The following is a 23,445-nucleotide window of genomic DNA, read 5'->3' as shown; positions in this document are numbered from 1 at the left end:
GCGTGCTAATGCCATATGCCGCCGCCGAGCGATGAGAGCAGACCTCCCTGAACAGTCTCAATAGTGAGTATAATATACGATCCTAGTGCCAACACGCGATTCGATGTTAATACATGTGCTTATGAACGGCACTGAGACTCTTTCATCATTGCAGGCCATTTCGAACTGATAACTGTGGACCTGTATAGAAGCACTCGATTGTGCATTGCGGATCCCTGAGCCATGGCGCTGGTCGCCTTTAACTAAGTGAGTGAAAGGTGGTTTTACTTTATATTATTTTAACATCATGCCTATTATGTAACAAACAAGAAACGGCTCTGCTCTAAAACACTTTCTACTCCACCAGGGAGGCTCCTGTCGGAAAGTGTCCAACAGTCCGGATCCCCCAATAGATCTTCAATACTTTTCACAACAACGTACTGCTACACAGGTAGGCGGTTGCCCACACCAAATCTATCGACTGATATGTTTTGGCACCAGTCTTATAGAGTTCTGATTATCATTCCTATTTGGTTATAGAACCTTGAACCGCGCGAGGCCGTCCATTTACTGCAACTACTTACGAGTTACACTCATCTGCCGTGTCCAGGTACTGTTCTACACTATTGAATCCTTGAGTCAGAGTTTTTTAACTTATTTCAATATTGGTACACAATACTTACACCACTTTCCTTCACCTTCATTACTTTCAGTTACGGCTCCATCCAGTCCGTGTCCTGAGGAGAACCCATACTAACGTTGTGGTTCGAAACGCGTTGACCCTAAGCCTCGGAAAAAGAACAAGGGTGCTACTAGGGCCATTTTAAATTTATACAGTGTTATCCCTAGTTTTGTAACCCCCCAATTAATTTCCGTATCCTTGGTTTAGTAGGACAGGCAGGCAGTGCCTTTGAACTGTGTGTCCGCCTGTCTCTTTTTCTGCCTAATACAAAGGACTGGTTCCTATTGACAAGTTATTGTTAGGTATTTGATTTATTACTGTTGGTGTTGCCTGTATGAATTGACTATGTATATATATATTTTTTATTACTTGTATAGCACTTGCACATTACTGCACACTTCACTTGCCTGTATGTATTTTTTCACTGTTCGCTGACTGTTCGTTTGATGACATATATAATCAAATGGTTCAATGTTTTCCTAAAAACACAAAAAAACTAAAATAAAATAGAGGACCCTCCAGAAATAATTGACTGGGCGGATCGAAAAAAAATGTCAATAAATAAATCTGTCTGGATCTTTTGTTTGTTGAGCATATTAGAGTGGTCCAAGCCAGTTCAGACACAGGACCCAAACCTTTGTTCTTGCCCTGTGTGCACATGTGGCAGACATACATGCCCTAAGGGCATGTATGTCTGCCACATGGCACTGGTGTAAATGCACAGATTTGCAATTACAGAGGTATTCGTTATTTACCACCAACTAATAGTTGGCCCCTATTTTTTTGTGGAGTTTTATATAGCGCGAACTCGACCATAAGGTATCAGAACGCTTTACGTGCGCACCAGTTAAGTTACTGACGGACACAATCATTTTTGTTAGGCCAGGGAGAGTAAGTGCTTTGCTCCACATCACAGAATGTTGAGTGTCCATGCTGAGACTCGAACCCGGTTCCCCAGCGCTGAGGTCGACCGTCCTGGCCGTTTGGCCACGTTCTCTGCCCTAGAGTAGCAGTGGCATGTAAAAGATCAATAACATACTGAGCTAATGTAGACTCTTCAGGGAAGACCAAGTTGTCCAGCTCTCGCTTCAGAGCTTAGGAACAGATGGAGGTCAAATCCATATACCCTGAGAGAGCCAAGTTAACTGGCTTCTGCCAAGTTCGAAAGCAAAAATATATTGACTTTCGTCATCATGTGTGGAGATGGAAAATAAAGGGGAGCATAAATCCATCAGAGTGAAGTATTGAGTGATAGCTGGTGTGTAGGAAAAGATGGTTGAAGGATTGGGTACTATGGGAAAGCTGGTTATAACCACGCTAATAATAATACAGATGCCCTGAATGAAATGGTACATATTAATATTTCCTGCCATTTTAATGGAGAGTATGTGATGCTACATAACAGGCTTAACAGCTTCAATAGATTTGGGATGCAAGAGATATTGCAGAATGCAAGTTATTCATTGCGTACACTTTGACCTTTATAGGGTCTATGGAAGCAATACAAACAAGATCATTAGGGTGTTCAGATCATAAAACGAAGGGAACCCATTCAAGTAACTTAATTAATTCTTGAAACATTTTATAATCACACAACAGATTTTGATAATTTTACTCACACATGGAACCACTAGCACCTGATTTCCATTGACTTGTGGAACATACAAAATGACTGTCAACAGTGTAGATGTTGTGATAGCACCCAGGGACCTACTACATCAGTTTTACCATACTCACCTGGGCCCATATAACATTCACACTTTGAACTAGCAGTCCTGCCTAACCAATTACTAATTTAGTCACCATATCAGTGCCCAGATGTCCGTTTAGGACTTATACCTGTAAACTGTGACTTACCAATCCACGTCACCTTACTATAAGTCCTGTGAATCACAGGGAGTTAAAATAAACAGGCAATATTTAAACACATTTACTTTTCTTATAATAAACACAGACTCGTGGAAAGTTTTAAAACCTTTATCTATGATAGATTTTCTGAGTCAAATGAAAAGAGCCACAATCTCGTGACCATACATTTTACCAGCAAAAATATAACCAGTAGGACATAAAGTTTGTAAGAAATCACAGTAACACCTTTAGACATTCTTACCTGGGAAGGGTGAGAAAGGGAAATAGTACAAGGACATATCACGTGGATTATATGTACCTAGAATGGTGCAATGACCAATCCTGGCCACGGGCTGGGGCAAAAAAGACCAGGACCAGGCTCCTGACTAATCAGGTGCCCACGGGACAAGACAGGTGCAGATCAGGACAGGTGACCTCAGCTAAGTGCAACGCCAGCGTCACACCTCTCTCTCTAGGAAGCCAATAGGTACCCCAATTGGGTAATCGATTCTTCTGACAGAATGCTCCGCCAGCGCCTGTTCTCGATCGCCTATTGAGTGCGTTGGGTCAGTGACAGGTCAGCTATTCGGACAAGTCGGACAATTTCTTTATCTAAACCTATCTTAGTTATACCATTTCGAGGGCAATTTTCCCCCCATCACCAACCCACCCCCTACCTCAGCCTTGCCTCATAACTACACTCCTAACACTTACTCCCCCCATTCCAGTACTGAAACAACTCATGCACCTACAATAGAAGCTGATCCCCCTCGGTTTCGATCAGAGTTCACTCCCCCTCTAACATCACCCCCACCTTAATTCTCTCTCCCCCTGCATCAACCCTAATCCACCATTCCACCTCTAACATTCAACACCCCATACCAGCCAACCCCCCTCTGATCACCTGGTGGCACATACCTCCCCACCACTACCATTTAATAAACATTCCACCCCCTCAAAGCATATTCCACTCCCAATTACACCTCCCACACTCCCTCACCTACCAACCACACCTACAACCTACAACTCAGACATCTATATCAACGATTTTCCCAACCACACACACAACACCCTCTCCTATTTTACCCTCAAATCCACCCTCAGAGCATACTCTACTCCCAATTACACCTCCCACACCCCCTCACCTACCAACCACTCCTACAACTCAGACATCTATATCAACGACTCTCCCAACCACATAAGCAACACCACCTCCTATTTTTCCCACCCCTGCACCAGATCACACATCTAACCGGGCCAAGGCACCGCAACCCATACCACAGACACCAACCCCAATCATAACCATTCCAAACACCAGACTGGATGAGATTATGTCCACACTTCACCAAATCAAAGAGGAACTCCATACTTTTAAAGAGTTGAGCTCGAATCAACTAAGGCGCTCCAGACCCTCTAGAACCTATATACCAAACAAGCCTCCTACCCACCTTCCACTCTCCCCCAAACATAATCTACCCTACTGGAAATCAATTCCCTCCCGTAACTTTGCCACCTGCCCAATGCGAAGCATCAATCCACTTTCGGAGTATGACATACGTTCCCTTCTACACTCTTACCAACCCGCTCTAATGACCCACATCGCCCCCCCACACCTGCCCATCCCTACAATCCACCCCAACCCTCACAGGCCCTCCACACACAACAATAGAGGTATCATCGACAATAATCTTAGAAAAATCACACTCACTCAGGATCCCACCTCTTCCCTCATCACTCCCAGTCTTAAATGCACACTCCTGAACTGTAGATCGGCCTCATGACACGCTGCAGACATAGCTGACCTCATTATCGCACACGACCTGGACCTGACAATGATCACCGAAATCTGGTTAACAGAATCCTCCTCGCCACTCATCGACATTCTAGTACCCCCTAATTACAACATCATCAGACTGGACAGGTGTGGCAAGACAGGGGGAGGAATCGCATGTATACACAGTAGCAACCTCTCCGTAAATAGAGCCATAGCCCCAGTATTCCCCTCCTTTTAATACATCTGCCTCGACATTAACAGTAACAGCAATCCATTATGCTCTTTACATATTATCTATCATCCAGCAGGTGACAACCTCACCTTCACGGAACACCTCATGGACATGGTCACAACGAACTCTGGACAACAAAACACACAAATATTCCTTGGCACTTCAATCTCCATTGGAACGATCACAGCGACTCAGTGGTCAATAGTCTCAGAAACTTCCTCGGCGCTCTAGACCTCACCCAAATTTGCAACAGCCCTACGCACAATAAACGTTCAATCTTGGATCTAATAATCTCCAAAGGTGACTCCATTCAGCTTGAATCGATCCAACCCTGGGATTGGTCAGACCACCATATTATCACCTTCTTTATCAATGAATCAGTGAAATTTAACCCGGCTCAATCCACCAAACCAAAGGTATGGAAAAAGAGACCTGAAAAAACTCAATCCCAACACATTATCTTCTTCCAGCTACAATCTACTTCTACCCCCTGCCGGGTCCTCCAACGTACAGGATCTCACCAACCACTACCTCAAATCTATGATCTCGATAATTAATGAGGTTGCTCCCCTTCAACTAAAGAGAGTTTCCTCAAAAGTCTCAAAACCCTGGTACGATGGGCTACTTAACGAAGATAGACGTTCTTTAAGAACAGCGGAATGCAATTGGAGATCAGTCCCATCTGCTATGCACCTCAAAACTCAAAGGAAAAAACATAAATGCATACCTTAGAAAGATCAAGCGCTCAAAAGCAGACTTCTTCAGCCACCAGCTAGACCAAGCAAGAAACGGTCCAAAAAAACTGTTTGAGCTAATCAAAACTCAATCTAAGGATGAACCTCAACGACTGCAAGACACAACTCGTATACCACCGACTTGTGAAGAATTCTCTACCTTCTTTAATCTAAAGACTGATAACATCAGGAAAGATCTCCTCATTGACCTAAGCTTACACTCTAGTCCCACATCAAAACATCCCTCCTACCCCCATGTTCCTCGCACCAAACCCTTGCAAAGCTCGACCTAAAAAACGGCGCTGCATGGTCTTCTTCTGACACTAACACGGAAGAAGCTATAGGCAAGATTCTCAGTACCCTGAAGCCTTCCAATCACCTCACTGACCCTCTCCCCGCAAACGCTGTAAAGGACTTTAGCCATTGCTTCTTCCTCTCTGGACCAAAATCATGAATAGTTCACTTCAACAAGGATGCACCCAGACTCCCTTAAAGTGGGATAAGTATCGCCCATCCTAAAGAAACCCACAGCTGACCCTACCGACCTAAACAACTATTGTCCTATTTCCAATATTCCTACCTTGGCCAAACTGTTAGAAAAATGTGTACGCCACCAATTGACAAAACACATTGAGCACTTTGACCTTCTTAACACACACCAATCAGGCTTCCGAGCAGGCCACAGCACGGAATCAGCTATGACACACATAATTGGTGATGCGCTTCAAAAACTTGATCAGAACGGTACATGCCTCCTCATCCTACTTGACCTTTCTTCAGCCTTTGATACGGTCAAACACGAGAACTTATTAGATCTGTTGAATCACAGAATGGGTCTATCAGGGACAGTGCTTAAGTGGTGTACCTCCTTTCTTCATAACCGGACGCAAAAATTCAAGATCAACAATACCCTGTCCACACCAGTTCCAGTAACATTAGGAGTCCCACAAGGATCCTCCCTATCCCCGACATTGTTCAATTTAGTCATGGAACCACTCACTGCACTGCTTCAAGCATCTAACATGCAATTTCACATGTACGCAGACGATACCCAACTCTACCTTAAGATACACACCCCTGGAGACACCAAACTGCTCAACACAACGCTTAAGCTACTTAACGAAGCATGGACATGGCTGGCAGAGAATCATCTCAAACTGAACGCTCTAAAAACTGAATTCCTCCCAATAGCATCATCCGCCAAAGTCACCATCATGCATGACTAGCTCAAACATCTTACTTCATTCAACGGTCAACCAACCATTGTGGACTCAGTGAAATCATTAGGTACAATTCTCGACTGCAACCTCAATATGCAGAAACATATCAGTAATGCAACTAAGGAAGCAAACTTCCAGATTAATACATTGAGGAAGCTGAAACCCTTCCTGCCCACCAATGACTTCAAGATGGCAGTCCAAGCTCTAGTTATCCCTCGAGTGGATTATGGAAGTGTCGCTCTCTGTGGCCTCCCTAAATCGACAACTGCACCCCTAAGAGCCTCCATTAATGCTGCAGCAAGACTCATTATTGGCTCGAAAAGAAGCTCCCACATCTCTCCAGACTTAAAATACTTAAACTGGCTGCCATACGAAGCTAGAATACACTTGGAAATTGCATGCATGGCGTATAAGGCCATACATCACAACACACCCAGTTACCTCACTCAGAAACTGACAATCTCTGGTGGCTCTAGATCCACAAGAAGCGCAGAAAATCTACTTCTGAAACCACAAAGATTCAACAAGAAAAAAACATATAAACGGTCCTTCTCGGGGATGGCGCCCAGGATCTGGAATGCACTCCCTCCAGAAACCAGGCTTACTTCATCCACTGCATCCTTCAAAAAAGAAGTAAAATCGATTCTCTTGGCAAAATTCACATGAATATAGGCTAAGGAAATCCAGAGAACACTCACATCCTCACCAGTATTCCTTTTATGACAAGGGTCAGCTAGACCACCTAGGTACTTTTGTTGCCTTTGCCTTGACTTTATGGATCCTCATTATCTTACACCGTTTTGCTCAACGTTGCACAAAATGTTACGGTGACATGATCTATCTGCTCTATTGTTTTTGTTGTATGTATAACCTCTATGTGTGTAAAGCGCTCTGATATCCACAAGTATCTTGTTCGCGCTCTATAAAACTTTCAAAATAAATAAAATAAAATAACGCACCACCCCTAAATGTTGCAAATCTATGTGTTCCCCTTCAGTGATTGGTTGGAAAGATGAGGAAAGATCATCACACCATACTAAGATGAGATCATCTCAATTGACTTGAATTGATCAAGTTCCCACCCACAATTTACTTTCTCACGTCTTTATTCCGCCCAACAGTATTGGCATACAAATTATATACATTGTATTTATTTGAGTCTTCTTGCTTCCTCTTTAGAGGTCAATAGAGCAGGTTCCCAGGAACATCGTGGGTAAGAAGGGTGTTGGCAACCATTCAATGCCAATGCTTCAGCAATTTCGGAATCAGAGTGTGCTTGCGCAGCATCACCCAAGATGGAGGATGTGACAGTATTCAGGCCCAAAGTACGAGCTAGTAGCAAAGTCAAAAAGAAACATAATAGAATACAAAAATAAATGAATGCACTGTATACCACTTAACTCTACTCTATTCCCATTACTTTATTTTAACTTGTGCATTAATAGTTAAGCAAAACGAACAAGCTTAATGCAAACGGCAGCATAAGCATTAGCATGTGAGGTTTGAAGCAGCCATTTCTGGCACGAGTGCGCCGAAGCAACGATTTCCCACCAAGCAAAAGGTGCGTCATGCCACGTAGATGTGACAGATGCATGCGCAGGTTTCCCGCGTTTTCGGCGGCCATTTTAAAAACACTCGATTTATTGTTAGTAAAAGCACATAGAAAAGCTTTCCCTAGATACTAGAAATGTCGTGTAATGCAGTTGTTAGTTAACAAAACATTTTGGTTAATAAATTACAGGTTATTTAGAGAGGGCTGAATACAAGCAAGTTTCGGTATATGTGAAACCTTGCTCCATCAGTTGCAGTTTTTTTTTTTAAACAAATGTTATTGGTTTACAGATCTTCCTTCATTAAAGATCAGGTCAAAGAATATTGTTGTATATCATATAATCAGTATATATTTGTGTGTGACCTCCCATAGATCTCGCTCACAAACTTACCCAAACAATCTCCCTGCGATGAAACAAGGCAATTTTTCGTAGTAATTAATGTTTGATGTACCAAGGTACAGTAAGGGGGTCAGCGGCAGGATATGCCAGGAAGCCATCCGTTTCGGGCATTGTTCAGTGAGCAGGGCCTCAGACATAGCAACGTCTCCTATTAGGGGGTTGGAGCCCTCAGGCCCATGGAGGATACCACCTTGGACGGGGGAGTCCGGGTCCTTCAAACAGTCACCCAGTGCCTCCTAGTTCCTGACCACATCCAGTGAAACCTGTCTTTGTCTGGCCACTCTGAGCAAGACCCCGCATGCGTAGCTCACCCACCTCTCAAGTTCCCAATACCAAATCATGACCCGAGAGATCCTCTAGCAGCCTTTCAATTCCTCATAAATTCCCTCTTTGCCAGAATGAAGGCCAAGTCCTGTAACCTGCTAGTGACCATGGTCTTAGCGGTATGCGGGAACCAGCTTAATAAGCCCCCGGGTATCAGGAGACCTCTTTCTGTGTAATGTCCACTACTGTGGCCGTGACTTTGTCCTAGAACATTTCCAGCTGTGGGCATTCCCAGAACATATGAAAAATTCAGCTCCAACCACCCCGTATCTGAGACATGCTACCCCAGCCGTGCTCAAATACCTACTCACTTTTCCCTGGGTGAGGTACGCCCTGTAGAGAATATATTAATTAATTTAAAGCAGGCGTTTCTCGATGCCTTGGTTACCAGGTCCAGTAAAGTCACCCTTGGGTATCGGATTCCCCAGGTCTTCCTCCCAGCGAGTTTGTAATGTATCTAATTGGCTGCAGCCATGTCGTCCCTTATCGCCCATTTCCGACTCGCACACCAAGTCATTCCCTTCAGTGCCTGGGAATACTATAGTAATGTGAGCTATTTCAGACCAAAATATATTTTTACTTTTAGTCAATTTCTTTTAGATTGACGAGAGTACAAAAGCTTTTTTTAACAGTGTAATTTTGGAAAACCATGAACAAGCATTAGCTTAGCCAATAGGTCTCGTGTCTGGGACCTTATAAGTGTTTAGCAACGCAACAGTTGATGTTGTTGCACCAGGGATATTGTGCTGCATAACTAAATACTTATAAGGTCCCAAATGCGAGACCTATTGGCCATGCCAACGCTTGTTCCTCTTGGCTTTTATATGGACACTGGATTTGTTTGCACAATTTATTGTAAAGCTAAAGCTGGTGCGTATGACTAGCTCGCACACAAAGTGTAAATAACCTGAGTGTATTTCACACGTTGATTTATTTCGAATTTATTGAAGACTAAGAAAAAAGCTGACGCTCATCTATCAAGCACTGGCGTTGCCAATAGGTCTCGCAGTAGGAAAGTTGGAGCTATTACAATTGCAAATAACAATGCCTTTTATTTTTGTTTTCATTTTAAAAACATAAAGGGCTTTGTCATTTACAAAACCAATAGCTCCAACTTTCCTACTGCGAGACCTATTGTGCACTGCACAGTGTGGGTGAAAGTGGCACTGCGTGTGTGTGAGTGGCTTTGAGTGAGTGGCGTTGCGTGTGTGAGTGGCGTTGCGTGTGTGTGGCGTTGCGTGTGTGAGTGGCGTTGCGTGTGTGAGTGGTGTTGCATGTGTGAGTGGTGTTGCATGTGTGAGTGGCATTGCGTGTGTGAGTGGCGTTGCGTGTGTGAGTGACGTTGCGTGTGTGAGTGGCGTTGCGTGGATGAGTGGCGTTGCGTCGATGAGTGGGGTTGCGTGGATGAGTGGGGTTGCGTGGATGAGTTGCGTTGCGTGGGTGAGTGGTGTTGTTTGGGTGAGTGGCGTTGCGTGGGTGAGTGTGGTGTTGCGTGGATGATAGCGGGCTTGCGTGGGTGTGAGTGGCGTTGCGTGTCTGTAAGTGTTGTTGTGTGGGTGAAAGTGGCACAGAGCCTTTGATGTGGCCACTTACTGATTAGCATTATTAAAATCTGCATGAAAATGTATTTTATTATTACTATTTATTCTTTGCCAAGCACTCATCACTGATCTGGGCAGCAGTCAAAGTGCATAAATAAAAGTAAGTGAACTCTGATCCTGGGGGATTTTGGTAGATGTTTACGTACAGACATACACAATACAACGCACATTACTTAAATGGAAAATATAAATGCAACTTACCTTTATCTGTCGGGGAAAAAAAATTGGGTAGGAAAACTAGTTTGGTTAATGCAATCACTTTAGGCCCCTGCATGCTACAAGCGGGGACGCATTTTTAGTTTGAAGAATGTGATAAGCTGAAGGAGGATGGGGTGCGAGGGATGAGGGAACACGGCCTGGGGGAAGCTGGCTGGGGAGGGGGAGGAGAAATGCAAGGAAGTTAGGGGAGGAGAAGCCGAGAAGCCGCAGAGCGCACGCTGGGCGAAGCCCTTTGATGTGCTGTGCGGCAAATGGAGGGAGGCTGATGCGCGTTCATGTTTGAACACGTAGTTCACATGAACTGCATGAAAACGCCAGCAAAAATCTGGTGGTTTCATGAGCATTTTGAGCACTTGAATTCTCGTTCCTCAATGCGCTTGCGCGCATTTAAGGTCACGAGACCTAAAAAAAACATTGACAAAGCCAAAAGCATAGTGGACAATGCTAAAACATTGGCTTTGCCAATGCTAGTTTCTAAAAAAATCTCTTTTAACTATGAGCTTCATTCACCTATGAGAGGATAACACAACCCCAAATATACATTCAACCTTCTGCTTATGAGAAAGATGCATTATTTATAGCATTTTTTGTACTCCGTTGCATTGGGCAGCCGGAAAGAAAGAACATCCCACGCACGGTAGTTCTCAATACAAATTAACTTTGCTTTCGATTCTAGTGGCGACATGAAAAGAAAACTGTTGCCTGCTAGGCAGCATTCGAAGCAAGCGTGCTCACCCTTCTTTGAGATCAGAATAGAAGAAGTGGCTGTGGTTTACAAGAGCAAGTCAACACAAGCCGTTAGAAAATCAACGAGATTAGCGTCCAAACTTCGATTTTCAAAGGTGCCCCGGGGAACACAAAAACAGTCCCGCAGGCCAGGCAAACAGTCCCCCCGGGGTGCCTTCAAGGTTTTTATTTAGTCTGAAGCGGCTGCTTTGATAGTACAGCTAAAATTATGAACATGGTAGTACACCGGTGATCTAGACAGTCATTTTGAAATGATGTATATACTATGCTCTGAAAGCAAAACAGCTCGAGTTAACAATTATTTTTTCTGCCGTGGAACACAAAAAAGAAGATTCATTTGGGCAGGAACACAGTAGATTATTTATATTTCATGTTTTAAGAAGGAAGCATAATTATTTGGTATCATCTACATGTATGGATCTGTTTTAAAAATAATTTTAGAAAAGTGACGATGCATTTTTCCTTTTTGAAAGCTCGCGAGTACTTTAAAGCCTGGTGTTCTCTCTAAAAAATGTATATACACCATCCATTCTAAAATGGCGGTCCCCATGTCGGCCTAATGTTTGGGAGGCGGTACTGCAGCGGCAAGGGGTACCTTGTAATGTTACTGTTTAGTGTCCCGCGGGCTCCGTTTTGCCTGCCTGGCTGAGCTTCGCGGGAACTGGGAAGATGGCAGAGGAGTGGAAGGAGGAGGTGGATGTGCTGGTGCGGCGGGTGGTGAAGGACATCAACACTGCCTTCAGCAAGAACCCAAACATGTGAGTGCTACGTCTCAGGGCGGGAGGTGGGGCCAAATGGAGAGCCGTGGGCCTAACCCAGAGCTGCTCAGTATCTAAAATCACCGTGACACCTGCGCGAAATGGACACCGGCTTATTATTATAAGCCCACACGACTCCAGTTATATTACTTCTAGTTCTTTCTTTCAGAACCTCTTTTAAACAATATTTCCACGGAGTACACAGAAAGAGGAGCTGTCGAACACCCCTTACTGAAATGTGCTGGGTTTGTAGTATTTTTAGGGCCAGCCTAGCACACCAGTTTTCGTGTTCTTCTTTAATAGCACCTTATAAGACTTGCATGGATGGCATACCTTCCGGAAGATGATCACCCACCCCCTTTGAGTCACACTTACGACGTGGACAGAGCGTTTTTATATCAGTTCATATTTTGTAACGGTTAGCTTGGAGTGCCTGTCAGCGGGAGACTACTTCGCTGTTATATTACCGGGTTGGGAGAAGCAGGTTAGTTGAGATCTGGTTTATTACTATCTAGTTCATTACTATCTAGTTCTAGTGTGTGGAGACCCAAAGACCATATTTACGATTATAGCTGACATGTAATAAAGGTGGAGGAGCACTGGAAACTCGAGCCTGAAGCCTGGCTCAGGTTTAGCTAAAGGTCCTGTTTGAACCTTACGTTCATACCGAGCCGTGCTTTTATGTGGCTTCTGCCTGCAACCTTCCCTCTACCCGAAATGTGGCGTTTTGGCCAAAGTGCTGGGAAAACAAGTCTCAACGTTGCCTGAGCAACCCGTGACTGGGCAAATGAGTTAGTCATCATGTGCCTATAAACTATGAATGTGACCTTGTGTAATGCAACGTGTGCTCCAATACCTTCGGATCGAGCAGGCGATATATATAACCTTCTGGCAGTCGACAGTAGGTAGTTATAGTTAGGACCTATTTTCCATAGGAAATCTGCAACATTCTATTTGGAATAACTTTGGCGCCCGTTGACGAATCTTGGCGAAATTTTCAAAACTGATGGGGCGCTCCGGTTCGCTCCTATCTTGAAAGTCTCTGGGTGATTCGCCAAGTGAGGGCCGAGAAAAAAGGGGGTCCCAAAATGTGTTTTCCCCATGCAATTTTCCATAGGAACATTTAATCGCAGCTACAGCCCGAACTGCTGAACGGAATTGCACCAAATTTGGCAAAAAGGTAGTCTTTGGTTCACACTTGTGCCTTTTGGTTAAATGGTGTAAATCTGTTCAGTAGTTTTTTAGATATGAAAGGAAAAACTACATATATATCTGGGCAGAGCTTAACAACACATCTCATCGTGGGATCTGATTGGCTGTCAGCACTTTATCTAAGAAGTGTTGACAGCCATCTTGGCACCAATATACATGATAGCACCTCATTAAAAAACATTGCAGTTAATAGAAGGTTTTAAGATTTTAGTTACATTATAAATCATTTGTTCATGGTACCATACTCATTTTAGGAATTGTGGTGTGTTCTAAGGTGATTTTACCATGTGAAAAAGCCTTCTGCTGGGATATCATGAATCATGTTTGAGAGAACTATTTTCTCATGCTTTTACCACAGAGGTTTGGAAGGTGATCTATAAGCTAAACTGAGAGCATATTTTCTGTAAATTGACATTATCTTTCTCAGTCATGTGAGAATGAAGTCTGACATTCTCAGTAAAACATGTACATCCAACAAGGGCAGAGACTGTCAGTTGATTCCTTTGTGTTCTACTGCACCTTCTCAGAGTGTTCTAAAGAACAACTGGAGTGCTAATAGCCTTACGTATGACAAAAGTATAGCACACCTGAAGCCATCTTGATTGGAATAAAGTGGTAACTCTTAAAACATTTAATTGAAAAAGGAACAAAATGAGGGGGTTCATTTTGCCATAGAAAGTATGATTAGTGCTGCAGAAAGAAAAATTAGGACACATTTTGAGTGACTTCTCAAATTCTCTTCTATTTTGTAAAAAAATAATCTGTTATGCAGACTGAAACATGTACTTTCAATACCAGCTGCAGACTTCCCTGGTAAGCGTTAGCTTTACTACAGTGATTTAATGAGCAACTAGAGTGTAAAACACTGAAAGTATTTCCTACTCAGGAGACTGTAGTAAATGAGGAAATTAGGAAACTTCATAACAAATAAGTCTCCCAAGATGGCTGCCAGAGACAAGAGCCCAAATGTAGCATAAATATCACCCAGATGTAGCCCAAGTATAGCCCAATGACAGAATGTCATAGTGTTCTAAAGAACAACTAGAGCGCCAACAGTCTTACTTATGACAAAAGTATGGAACACCTGAAGCCATCTTGATTGGAATAAAGTGGTAACACTTAAAACATTTAATTTGCAAAGGAACAAAATGAGGGGATTTATTTTGCCATAGAAATTATGATTAGTGCTGCAGAAAAAAAAATTAGGGCACATTTTGACTTCTCAAATCTTCTTCTATTTCATAAAAAAATTTCTAACATGCAGACTGAAACAAGCACTTTGAATACCAGCAGCTTATATACCAGCTACGGCTCTGTAGTGAGCAGTAGCTTTACTACAGAGATCTAATGAGCAACTAGAGTGCTAACATTCAGAATTTATGGCAAATGTGTGACACATCTGAATGCCCTCTTGATGGAACCAAAGTAAACAAGCATTGAAAATGCAATAGGTCTTGCCCTCGTGTAAGTTAAAGCAATTCTGTTTGTAATTAGGTGACTTTTTAGCTTTGCTTTTATTAGTGTTTTTCAAACTTTCATGTACATAACCTGCATATGTATGCATGCATTTATATTTGTATTTATATAGATATGCAAATTATTTATATATGTATGTGTGTGTGTATATATATATATATATATGAGAACACTGCGCCACTGGAGAAGGGATTTCCGTCCTGAAACGCGTCTGGCGTTTGAAACCTGTGAGCCTTGGGTCCCGTTTCCTTTTGCTGGCATGCTGTCATTAAAATATCGAGAACAAAGAAACTCTCTGAGGCTTCATTTAAATGGACTCCTGCTTTGTTGGATGTGAAACGGCTCTCCGGTCGTGAATGAAGCCCGACGCCAGGCTTGGCGGTTCCTGCAAGTGTCAATCTGGCACTTGTGCAAAAGGAAGAGAGAGGGTGTGATGCCATTGCAGGGTGACATCAGCCCACTCGTAATGTCAGCACCAAAGCGGGGCAAATGCAAGCGGACGCCCACCTCCACCCACTTGGGACTTTAATTTTGTTTTATTTTGAAAGTGAATCAAGCGCCCACTGGGACACGATATTTGGCGCACTACAACAACCATGAGGCCGCAGCTCGGCCACGCCCACTGGGACAGGTGTTGAAGATAAGAAGTGCGCCGTGCAACAGCGCTTTTCACTTTCCCAGAGAACACTACGCCACTGAAGAAGGGATTTCCGTCCTGAAACGCGTCTGGCGTTTGAAACTTGTGAGCCTTGGGTCCCGTTTCCTTTTGCTGGCATGCTGTCATTAAAATATCGAGAACAAAGAAACTCTCTGAGGCTTCATTTAAATGGACTCCTGCTTTGTTGGATGTGAAACGGCTCTCCGGTCGTGAATGAAGCCCGACGCCAGGCTTGGCGGTTCCTGCAAGTGTCAATCTGGCACTTGTGCAAAAGGAAGAGAGAGGGTGTGATGCCATTGCAGGGTGACATCAGCCCACTCGTAATGTCAGCACCAAAGCGGGGCAAATGCAAGCGGACGCCCACCTCCACCCACTTGGGACTTTAATTTTGTTTTATTTTGAAAGTGAATCAAGCGCCCACTGGGACACGATATTTGGCGCACTACAACAACCATGAGGCCGCAGCTCGGCCACGCCCACTGGGACAGGTGTTGAAGATAAGAAGTGCGCCGTGCAACAGCGCTTTTCACTTTCCCAGAGAACACTACGCCACTGAAGAAGGGATTTCGGTCCTGAAACGCGTCTGGCGTTTGAAACCTGTGAGCCTTGGGTCCCGTTTCCTTTTGCTGGCATGCTGTCATTAAAATATCGAGAACAAAGAAACTCTCTGAGGCTTCATTTAAATGGACTCCTGCTTTGTTGGATGTGAAACGGCTCTCCGGTCGTGAATGAAGCCCGACGCCAGGCTTGGCGGTTCCTGCAAGTGTCAATCTGGCACTTGTGCAAAAGGAAGAGAGAGGGTGTGATGCCATTGCAGGGTGACATCAGCCCACTCGTAATGTCAGCACCAAAGCGGGGCAAATGCAACCGGACGCCCACCTCCACCCACTTGGGACTTTAATTTTGTTTTATTTTGAAAGTGAATCAAGCGCCCACTGGGACACGATATTTGGCGCACTACAACAACCATGAGGCCGCAGCTCGGCCACGCCCACTGGGACAGGTGTTGAAGATAAGAAGTGCGCCGTGCAACAGCGCTTTTCACTTTCCCAGAGAACACTACGCCACTGAAGAAGGGATTTCGGTCCTGAAACGCGTCTGGCGTTTGAAACCTGTGAGCCTTGGGTCCCGTTTCCTTTTGCTGGCATGCTGTCATTAAAATATCGAGAACAAAGAAACTCTCTGAGGCTTCATTTAAATGGACTCCTGCTTTGTTGGATGTGAAACGGCTCTCCGGTCGTGAATGAAGCCCGACGCCAGGCTTGGCGGTTCCTGCAAGTGTCAATCTGGCACTTGTGCAAAAGGAAGAGAGAGGGTGTGATGCCATTGCAGGGTGACATCAGCCCACTCGTAATGTCAGCACCAAAGCGGGGCAAATGCAAGCGGACGCCCACCTCCACCCACTTGGGACTTTAATTTTGTTTTATTTTGAAAGTGAATCAAGCGCCCACTGGGACACGATATTTGGCGCACTACAACAACCATGAGGCCGCAGCTCGGCCACGCCCACTGGGACAGGTGTTGAAGATAAGAAGTGCGCCGTGCAACAGCGCTTTTCACTTTCCCAGAGAACACTACGCCACTGAAGAAGGGATTTCGGTCCTGAAACGCGTCTGGCGTTTGAAACCTGTGAGCCTTGGGTCCCGTTTCCTTTTGCTGGCATGCTGTCATTAAAATATCGAGAACAAAGAAACTCTCTGAGGCTTCATTTAAATGGACTCCTGCTTTGTTGGATGTGAAACGGCTCTCCGGTCGTGAATAAAGCCCGACGCCAGGCTTGGCGGTTCCTGCAAGTGTCAATCTGGCACTTGTGCAAAAGGAAGAGAGAGGGTGTGATGCCATTGCAGGGTGACATCAGCCCACTCGTAATGTCAGCACCAAAGCGGGGCAAATGCAAGCGGACGCCCACCTCCACCCACTTGGGACTTTAATTTTGTTTTATTTTGAAAGTGAATCAAGCGCCCACTGGGACACGATATTTGGCGCACTACAACAACCATGAGGCCGCAGCTCGGCCACGCCCACTGGGACAGGTGTTGAAGATAAGAAGTGCGCCGTGCAACAGCGCTTTTCACTTTCCCAGAGAACACTACGCCACTGAAGAAGGGATTTCGGTCCTGAAACGCGTCTGGCGTTTGAAACCTGTGAGCCTTGGGTCCCGTTTCCTTTTGCTGGCATGCTGTCATTAAAATATCGAGAACAAAGAAACTCTCTGAGGCTTCATTTAAATGGACTCCTGCTTTGTTGGATGTGAAACGGCTCTCCGGTCGTGAATGAAGCCCAACGCCAGGCTTGGCGGTTCCTGCAAGTGTCAATCTGGCACTTGTGCAAAAGGAAGAGAGAGAGGGTGTGATGCCATTGCAGGGTGACATCAGCCCACTCGTAATGTCAGCACCAAAGCGGGGCAAATGCAAGCGGACGCCCACCTCCACCCACTTGGGACTTTAATTTTGTTTTATTTTGAAAGTGAATCAAGCGCCCACTGGGACACGATATTTGGCGCACTACAACAACCATGAGGCCGCAGCTCGGCCACGCCCACTGGGACAGGTGTTGAAGATAAGAAGTGCGCCGTGCAACAGCGCTTTTCACTTTCCCAGAGAACACTACGCCACTGAAGAAGGGATTTCGGTCCTGAAACGCGTCTGGCGTTTGAAACCTGTGAGCCTTGGGTCCCGTTTCCTTTTGCTGGCATGCTGTCATTAAAATATCGAGAACAAAGAAACTCTCTGAGGCTTCATTTAAATGGACTCCTGCTTTGTTGGATATATATATGTGTGTGTATATATATATATATATATATATATATATATATATACACACACATATATAAATGCATATTTATGTGCATATGTGTGCGTCTAGAGAGGGTAGAGGTGTAGGTGTAGAGAGTGAGTAATAGCGAGCAGAGAGTGAGTAATAGCGAGCAGAGAGTGAGTAATAGCGAGCAGAGAGTGAGTAGCAGAGAGTGTAGTAGTAGAGTCGGTAGTAGAGAGTGAGTAGTAGAGTTGTATAGTAAGTAGTAGAGAGTGAGTAGTGGAGTTGTAGAGTAACTAGTAGAGAGTGAGTAGTAGAGCGTGAGTAGCGAGTGAGCAGTAGTCAGCAGTGGAGAGAGCAGTGGAGAGTGAGCAGTAGAGCAGTAGAGTAGTAGAGAGTGAGATGTAGAGAGTGAGTAGTAGAGAATTGGAGAATGAGTAGTAGGGAGTGAGTAGTAGAGAAGTAGAGAGTGAGTAGTAGAGAGGTGTCAGTCAGTCCGTGTCAGCTAGAGCAGCCCTGCTGACCTGGTTCTCTGGCTCTAAAGCAGCTCTGCTGACCTGGTTCTCTGGCTCTAAAGCAGCTCTACCGACCTGGTTATCTGGCTCTAAAGCAGCTCTGCTGATCTGGTTCACTCCCTCTAAAGCAGCTCTGCAGAACTGGTTTCTCTGCCTCTAGAGCAGCTCTGCTGACCTGGTTCTCTGCCTCTAGAGCAGCTCTGCTGACCTGGTTTCTCAGGCTCTACAGCAGCTCTGCTGACCTGGTTTCTCAGGCTCTACAGCAGCTCTGCTGACCTGGTTCTCTGGCTCTAGAGCAGCTCTGCTGACCTAGTTCTTAGGCTCTAGAGCAGCTCTGCTGACCTGGTTCTCTGGCTCAGCAACAGCTCTGCTGATCTGGTCCCTTGGCTCTAAAGCAGCTCTGCTGACCTGGTTCTCTGGCTCTAAAGCAGCTCTGCTGACCTGGTTCTATGGCTCTAAAGCAGCTCTGCTGACCTGGTTCTCTGGCTCTAGAGCAGCTTTGCTGACCTGGTTCTCTGGCTCTAGAGCAGCTCTGCTGACCTGGTTCTCTGGCTCTAAAGCAGCTCTGCTGACCTGGTTCTCTCCCTCTAAAGCAGCTCTGCTGACCTGGTTTCTCTGGCTCTTGAGCAGCTCTGCTGACCTGGTTTCTCTGTTTCTACAGTTGCTCTGCTGACCTGGTTTCTCAGGCTCTACAGCAGCTCTGCTGACCTGGTTCTCTGGCTCTAGAGCAGCTCTGCTGACCTAGTTCTTAGGCTCTAGAGCAGCTCTGCTGACCTGGTTCTCTGGCTCAACAACAGCTCTGCTGATCTGGTCCCTTGACTCTAAAGCAGCTCTGCTGACCTGGTTCTCTCCCTCTAGAGCAGCTCTGCTGACCTGGTTCTCTCCCTCTAGAGCAGCTCTGCTGACCTGGTTCTCTGGCTCAACAACAGCTCTGCTGATCTGGTCCCTTGACTCTAAAGCAGCTCTGCTGACCTGGTTCTCTCCCTCTAGAGCAGCTCTGCTGACCTGGTTCTATGGCTCTAAAGCAGCTCTGCTGACCTGGTTCTATGGCTCTAAAGCAGCTCTGCTGACCTGGTTCTATGGCTCTAAAGCAGCTCTGCTGACCTGGTTCTCTGGCTCTAAAACTGCTCTGCTGATCTGGTTCTCTCGCTCTAAAGCAGCTCTACTGACCTGGTTTCTCTGGCTCTAAAGCAGCTCTGCTGACCTGGGTCTCTGATTCTAGAGCAGCTCTGCTGACCTGGTTCTTAGGCTCTAGAGCAGCTCTGCTGACCTGGTTCTTTGGCTCTAGAGCAGCTCTGCTGCTTCTCTGGCTTTACAGCAACTCTGCTGACCTGGTTCTCTGGCTCTAAAGCAGCTCTGCTGATCTGGTTCTCTCCCTCTAAAGAGCTCTGCTGACCTGGTTCTCTGGCTCTAAAGAGCTCTGCTGACCTGGTTCTCTCCCTCTAAAGAGCTCTGCTGACCTGGTTCTCTGGCTCTAAAGCAGTTCTGCCGACCTGGTTCTCTCCCTCTAAAGAGCTCTGCTGACCTGGTTCTCTGGCTCTAAAGCAGTTCTGCTGACCTGGTTCTCTGGCTCTAGAGCAGCTCTGCTGACCTAGTTCTTAGGCTCTAGAGCAGCTCTGCTGACCTGGTTCTCTCTCTATAACGCTGCTGTGCTGACCTGGGTCTCTGGTTCTAAAGCAGCTCTGCTGACCTGCTACTTAGGCTCTAGAGCAGCTCTGCTGACCTGGTTTCTCTGGCTTTACAGCAACTCTGCTGACCTGGTTATGGCTCTACAGCAGCTCTGCTGACCTGGTTCTCTGGCTCTAAAGCAGCTCTGCTGACCTGGTTTCTCTGGCTTTACAGCAACTCTGCTGACCTGGTTATGGCTCTACAGCAGCTCTGCTGACCTGGTTCTCTGGCTCTACAACTGCTCTGCTGACCTGGTTCTCTAGCTCTACAACTGCTCTGCTGACCTGGTTCTCTGGCTCTAAAGCAGCTCTGCTGACCTGTTCTTTGGCTCTAAAGCAGCTCTGCTGACCTGGTTCTCTGGCTCTAGAGCAGCTTTGCTGACCTGGTTCTCTGGCTCTAGAGCAGCTCTGCTGACCTGGTTCTCTGGCTCTAAAGCAGCTCTGCTGACCTGGTTCTCTCCCTCTAAAGCAGCTCTGCTGACCTGGTTTCTCTGGCTCTAGAGCAGCTCTGCTGACCTGGTTTCTCTGTTTCTACAGCAGCTCTGCTGACCTGGTTCTCTGGCTCTAGAGCAGCTCTGCTGACCTAGTTCTTAGGCTCTAGAGCAGCTCTGCTGACCTGGTTCTCTCTCTATAACGCTGCTGTGCTGACCTGGGTCTCTGGTTCTAAAGCAGCTCTGCTGACCTGCTACTTAGGCTCTAGAGCAGCTCTGCTGACCTGGTTTCTCTGGCTTTACAGCAACTCTGCTGACCTGGTTATGGCTCTACAGCAGCTCTGCTGACCTGGTTCTCTGGCTCTAAAGCAGCTCTGCTGACCTGGTTTCTCTGGCTTTACAGCAACTCTGCTGACCTGGTTATGGCTCTACAGCAGCTCTGCTGACCTGGTTCTCTGGCTCTACAACTGCTCTGCTGACCTGGTTCTCTAGCTCTACAACTGCTCTGCTGACCTGGTTCTCTGGCTCTAAAGCAGCTCTGCTGACCTGTTCTATGGCTCTAAAGCAGCTTTGCTGACCTGGTTCTCTGGCTCTAGAGCAGCTTTGCTGACCTGGTTCTCTGGCTCTAGAGCAGCTCTGCTGACCTGGTTCTCTGGCTCTAAAGCAGCTCTGCTGACCTGGTTCTCTCCCTCTAAAGCAGCTCTGCTGACCTGGTTTCTCTGGCTCTAGAGCAGCTCTGCTGACCTGGTTTCTCTGTTTCTACAGTTGCTCTGCTGACCTGGTTTCTCAGGCTCTACAGCAGCTCTGCTGACCTGGTTCTCTGGCTCTAGAGCAGCTCTGCTGACCTAGTTCTTAGGCTCTAGAGCAGCTCTGCTGACCTGGTTCTCTGGCTCAACAACAGCTCTGCTGATCTGGTCCCTTGACTCTAAAGCAGCTCTGCTGACCTGGTTCTCTCCCTCTAGAGCAGCTCTGCTGACCTGGTTCTCTCCCTCTAGAGCAGCTCTGCTGACCTGGTTCTCTGGCTCAACAACACCTCTGCTGATCTGGTCCCTTGACTCTAAAGCAGCTCTGCTGACCTGGTTCTCTCCCTCTAGAGCAGCTCTGCTGACCTGGTTCTATGGCTCTAAAGCAGCTCTGCTGACCTGGTTCTATGGCTCTAAAGCAGCTCTGCTGACCTGGTTCTATGGCTCTAAAGCAGCTCTGCTGACCTGGTTCTCTGGCTCTAAAACTGCTCTGCTGATCTGGTTCTCTCGCTCTAAAGCAGCTCTACTGACCTGGTTTCTCTGGCTCTAAAGCAGCTCTGCTGACCTGGGTCTCTGATTCTAGAGCAGCTCTGCTGACCTGGTTCTTAGGCTCTAGAGCAGCTCTGCTGACCTGGTTCTTTGGCTCTAGAGCAGCTCTGCTGCTTCTCTGGCTTTACAGCAACTCTGCTGACCTGGTTCTCTGGCTCTAAAGCAGCTCTGCTGATCTGGTTCTCTCCCTCTAAAGAGCTCTGCTGACCTGGTTCTCTGGCTCTAAAGAGCTCTGCTGACCTGGTTCTCTCCCTCTAAAGAGCTCTGCTGACCTGGTTCTCTGGCTCTAAAGCAGTTCTGCCGACCTGGTTCTCTCCCTCTAAAGAGCTCTGCTGACCTGGTTCTCTGGCTCTAAAGCAGTTCTGCTGACCTGGTTCTCTGGCTCTAGAGCAGCTCTGCTGACCTAGTTCTTAGGCTCTAGAGCAGCTCTGCTGACCTGGTTCTCTCTCTATAACGCTGCTGTGCTGACCTGGGTCTCTGGTTCTAAAGCAGCTCTGCTGACCTGCTACTTAGGCTCTAGAGCAGCTCTGCTGACCTGGTTTCTCTGGCTTTACAGCAACTCTGCTGACCTGGTTATGGCTCTACAGCAGCTCTGCTGACCTGGTTCTCTGGCTCTAAAGCAGCTCTGCTGACCTGGTTTCTCTGGCTTTACAGCAACTCTGCTGACCTGGTTATGGCTCTACAGCAGCTCTGCTGACCTGGTTCTCTGGCTCTACAACTGCTCTGCTGACCTGGTTCTCTAGCTCTACAACTGCTCTGGTGACCTGGTTCTCTGGCTCTAAAGCAGCTCTGCTGACCTGTTCTATGGCTCTAAAGCAGCTCTGTTCACTCCTACAATCATCCTGACAGAAGCATGTCCTCATCTAATCTCTCTGCTGAAACATAAGTGCTTAACAACTTATCTTGCTGTCAACTAAAAGCACTCTAGGAACACAGTCACTGTCTATGCAGTTGCAGAATGACTAAGGCATTGAGACAAGCAGTGGTACAGTCAAATGTGCACAATGTATGCGGTCCCTTAACCCTTTGCAGACTACTGAGTCAGTCCTGCAAAAGTCCAGGTAATAGTCATGCTTGTCTGGAATCACACTGTGAGTCTGTGTCCACTCCTACAATCATCCTGACAGAAGCCTGTCCTTATCTAATCTCTCTGCTGAAACATAAATGCTTAACAACTTATCTTGCTGTCAACTAAAAGCACTCTAGGAACCCAGTCACTGTCTATGCAGTTGCAGAATGACTAAGGCATTGAGACAAGCAGTGGTACAGTCAAATGTGCACAATGTATGCGGTCCCTTAACCCCTTGCAGACTACTGAGTCAGTCCTGCAAAATAGTCATGCTTGTCTGGAATCACACTGTGAGTCT

General features: G+C 46.1%; 1 protein-coding gene across 1 annotated transcript in view; it reads left to right on the top strand.

The window, feature by feature from the left end:
- The first annotated feature begins 11,827 nt into the window (after positions 1–11,827).
- Positions 11,828–23,445, top strand: part of PTAR1 (protein prenyltransferase alpha subunit repeat containing 1) — a 203,472-nt gene continuing 191,854 nt past the window's right edge. The window contains exon 1 of the mRNA XM_078675749.1: positions 11,828–12,070. Within this exon, the coding sequence (XP_078531875.1) occupies positions 11,982–12,070 (89 nt within the window). The 5' untranslated portion in view covers positions 11,828–11,981. The remainder of the gene's footprint in view (positions 12,071–23,445) is intronic.

Source organism: Lissotriton helveticus, chromosome 2_1 (assembly GCF_964261635.1).
Source record: "Lissotriton helveticus chromosome 2_1, aLisHel1.1, whole genome shotgun sequence".
In the NCBI taxonomy this organism is placed as follows: domain Eukaryota; kingdom Metazoa; phylum Chordata; class Amphibia; order Caudata; family Salamandridae; genus Lissotriton; species Lissotriton helveticus.
This window is presented reverse-complemented; position numbering and strand designations above follow the sequence as displayed.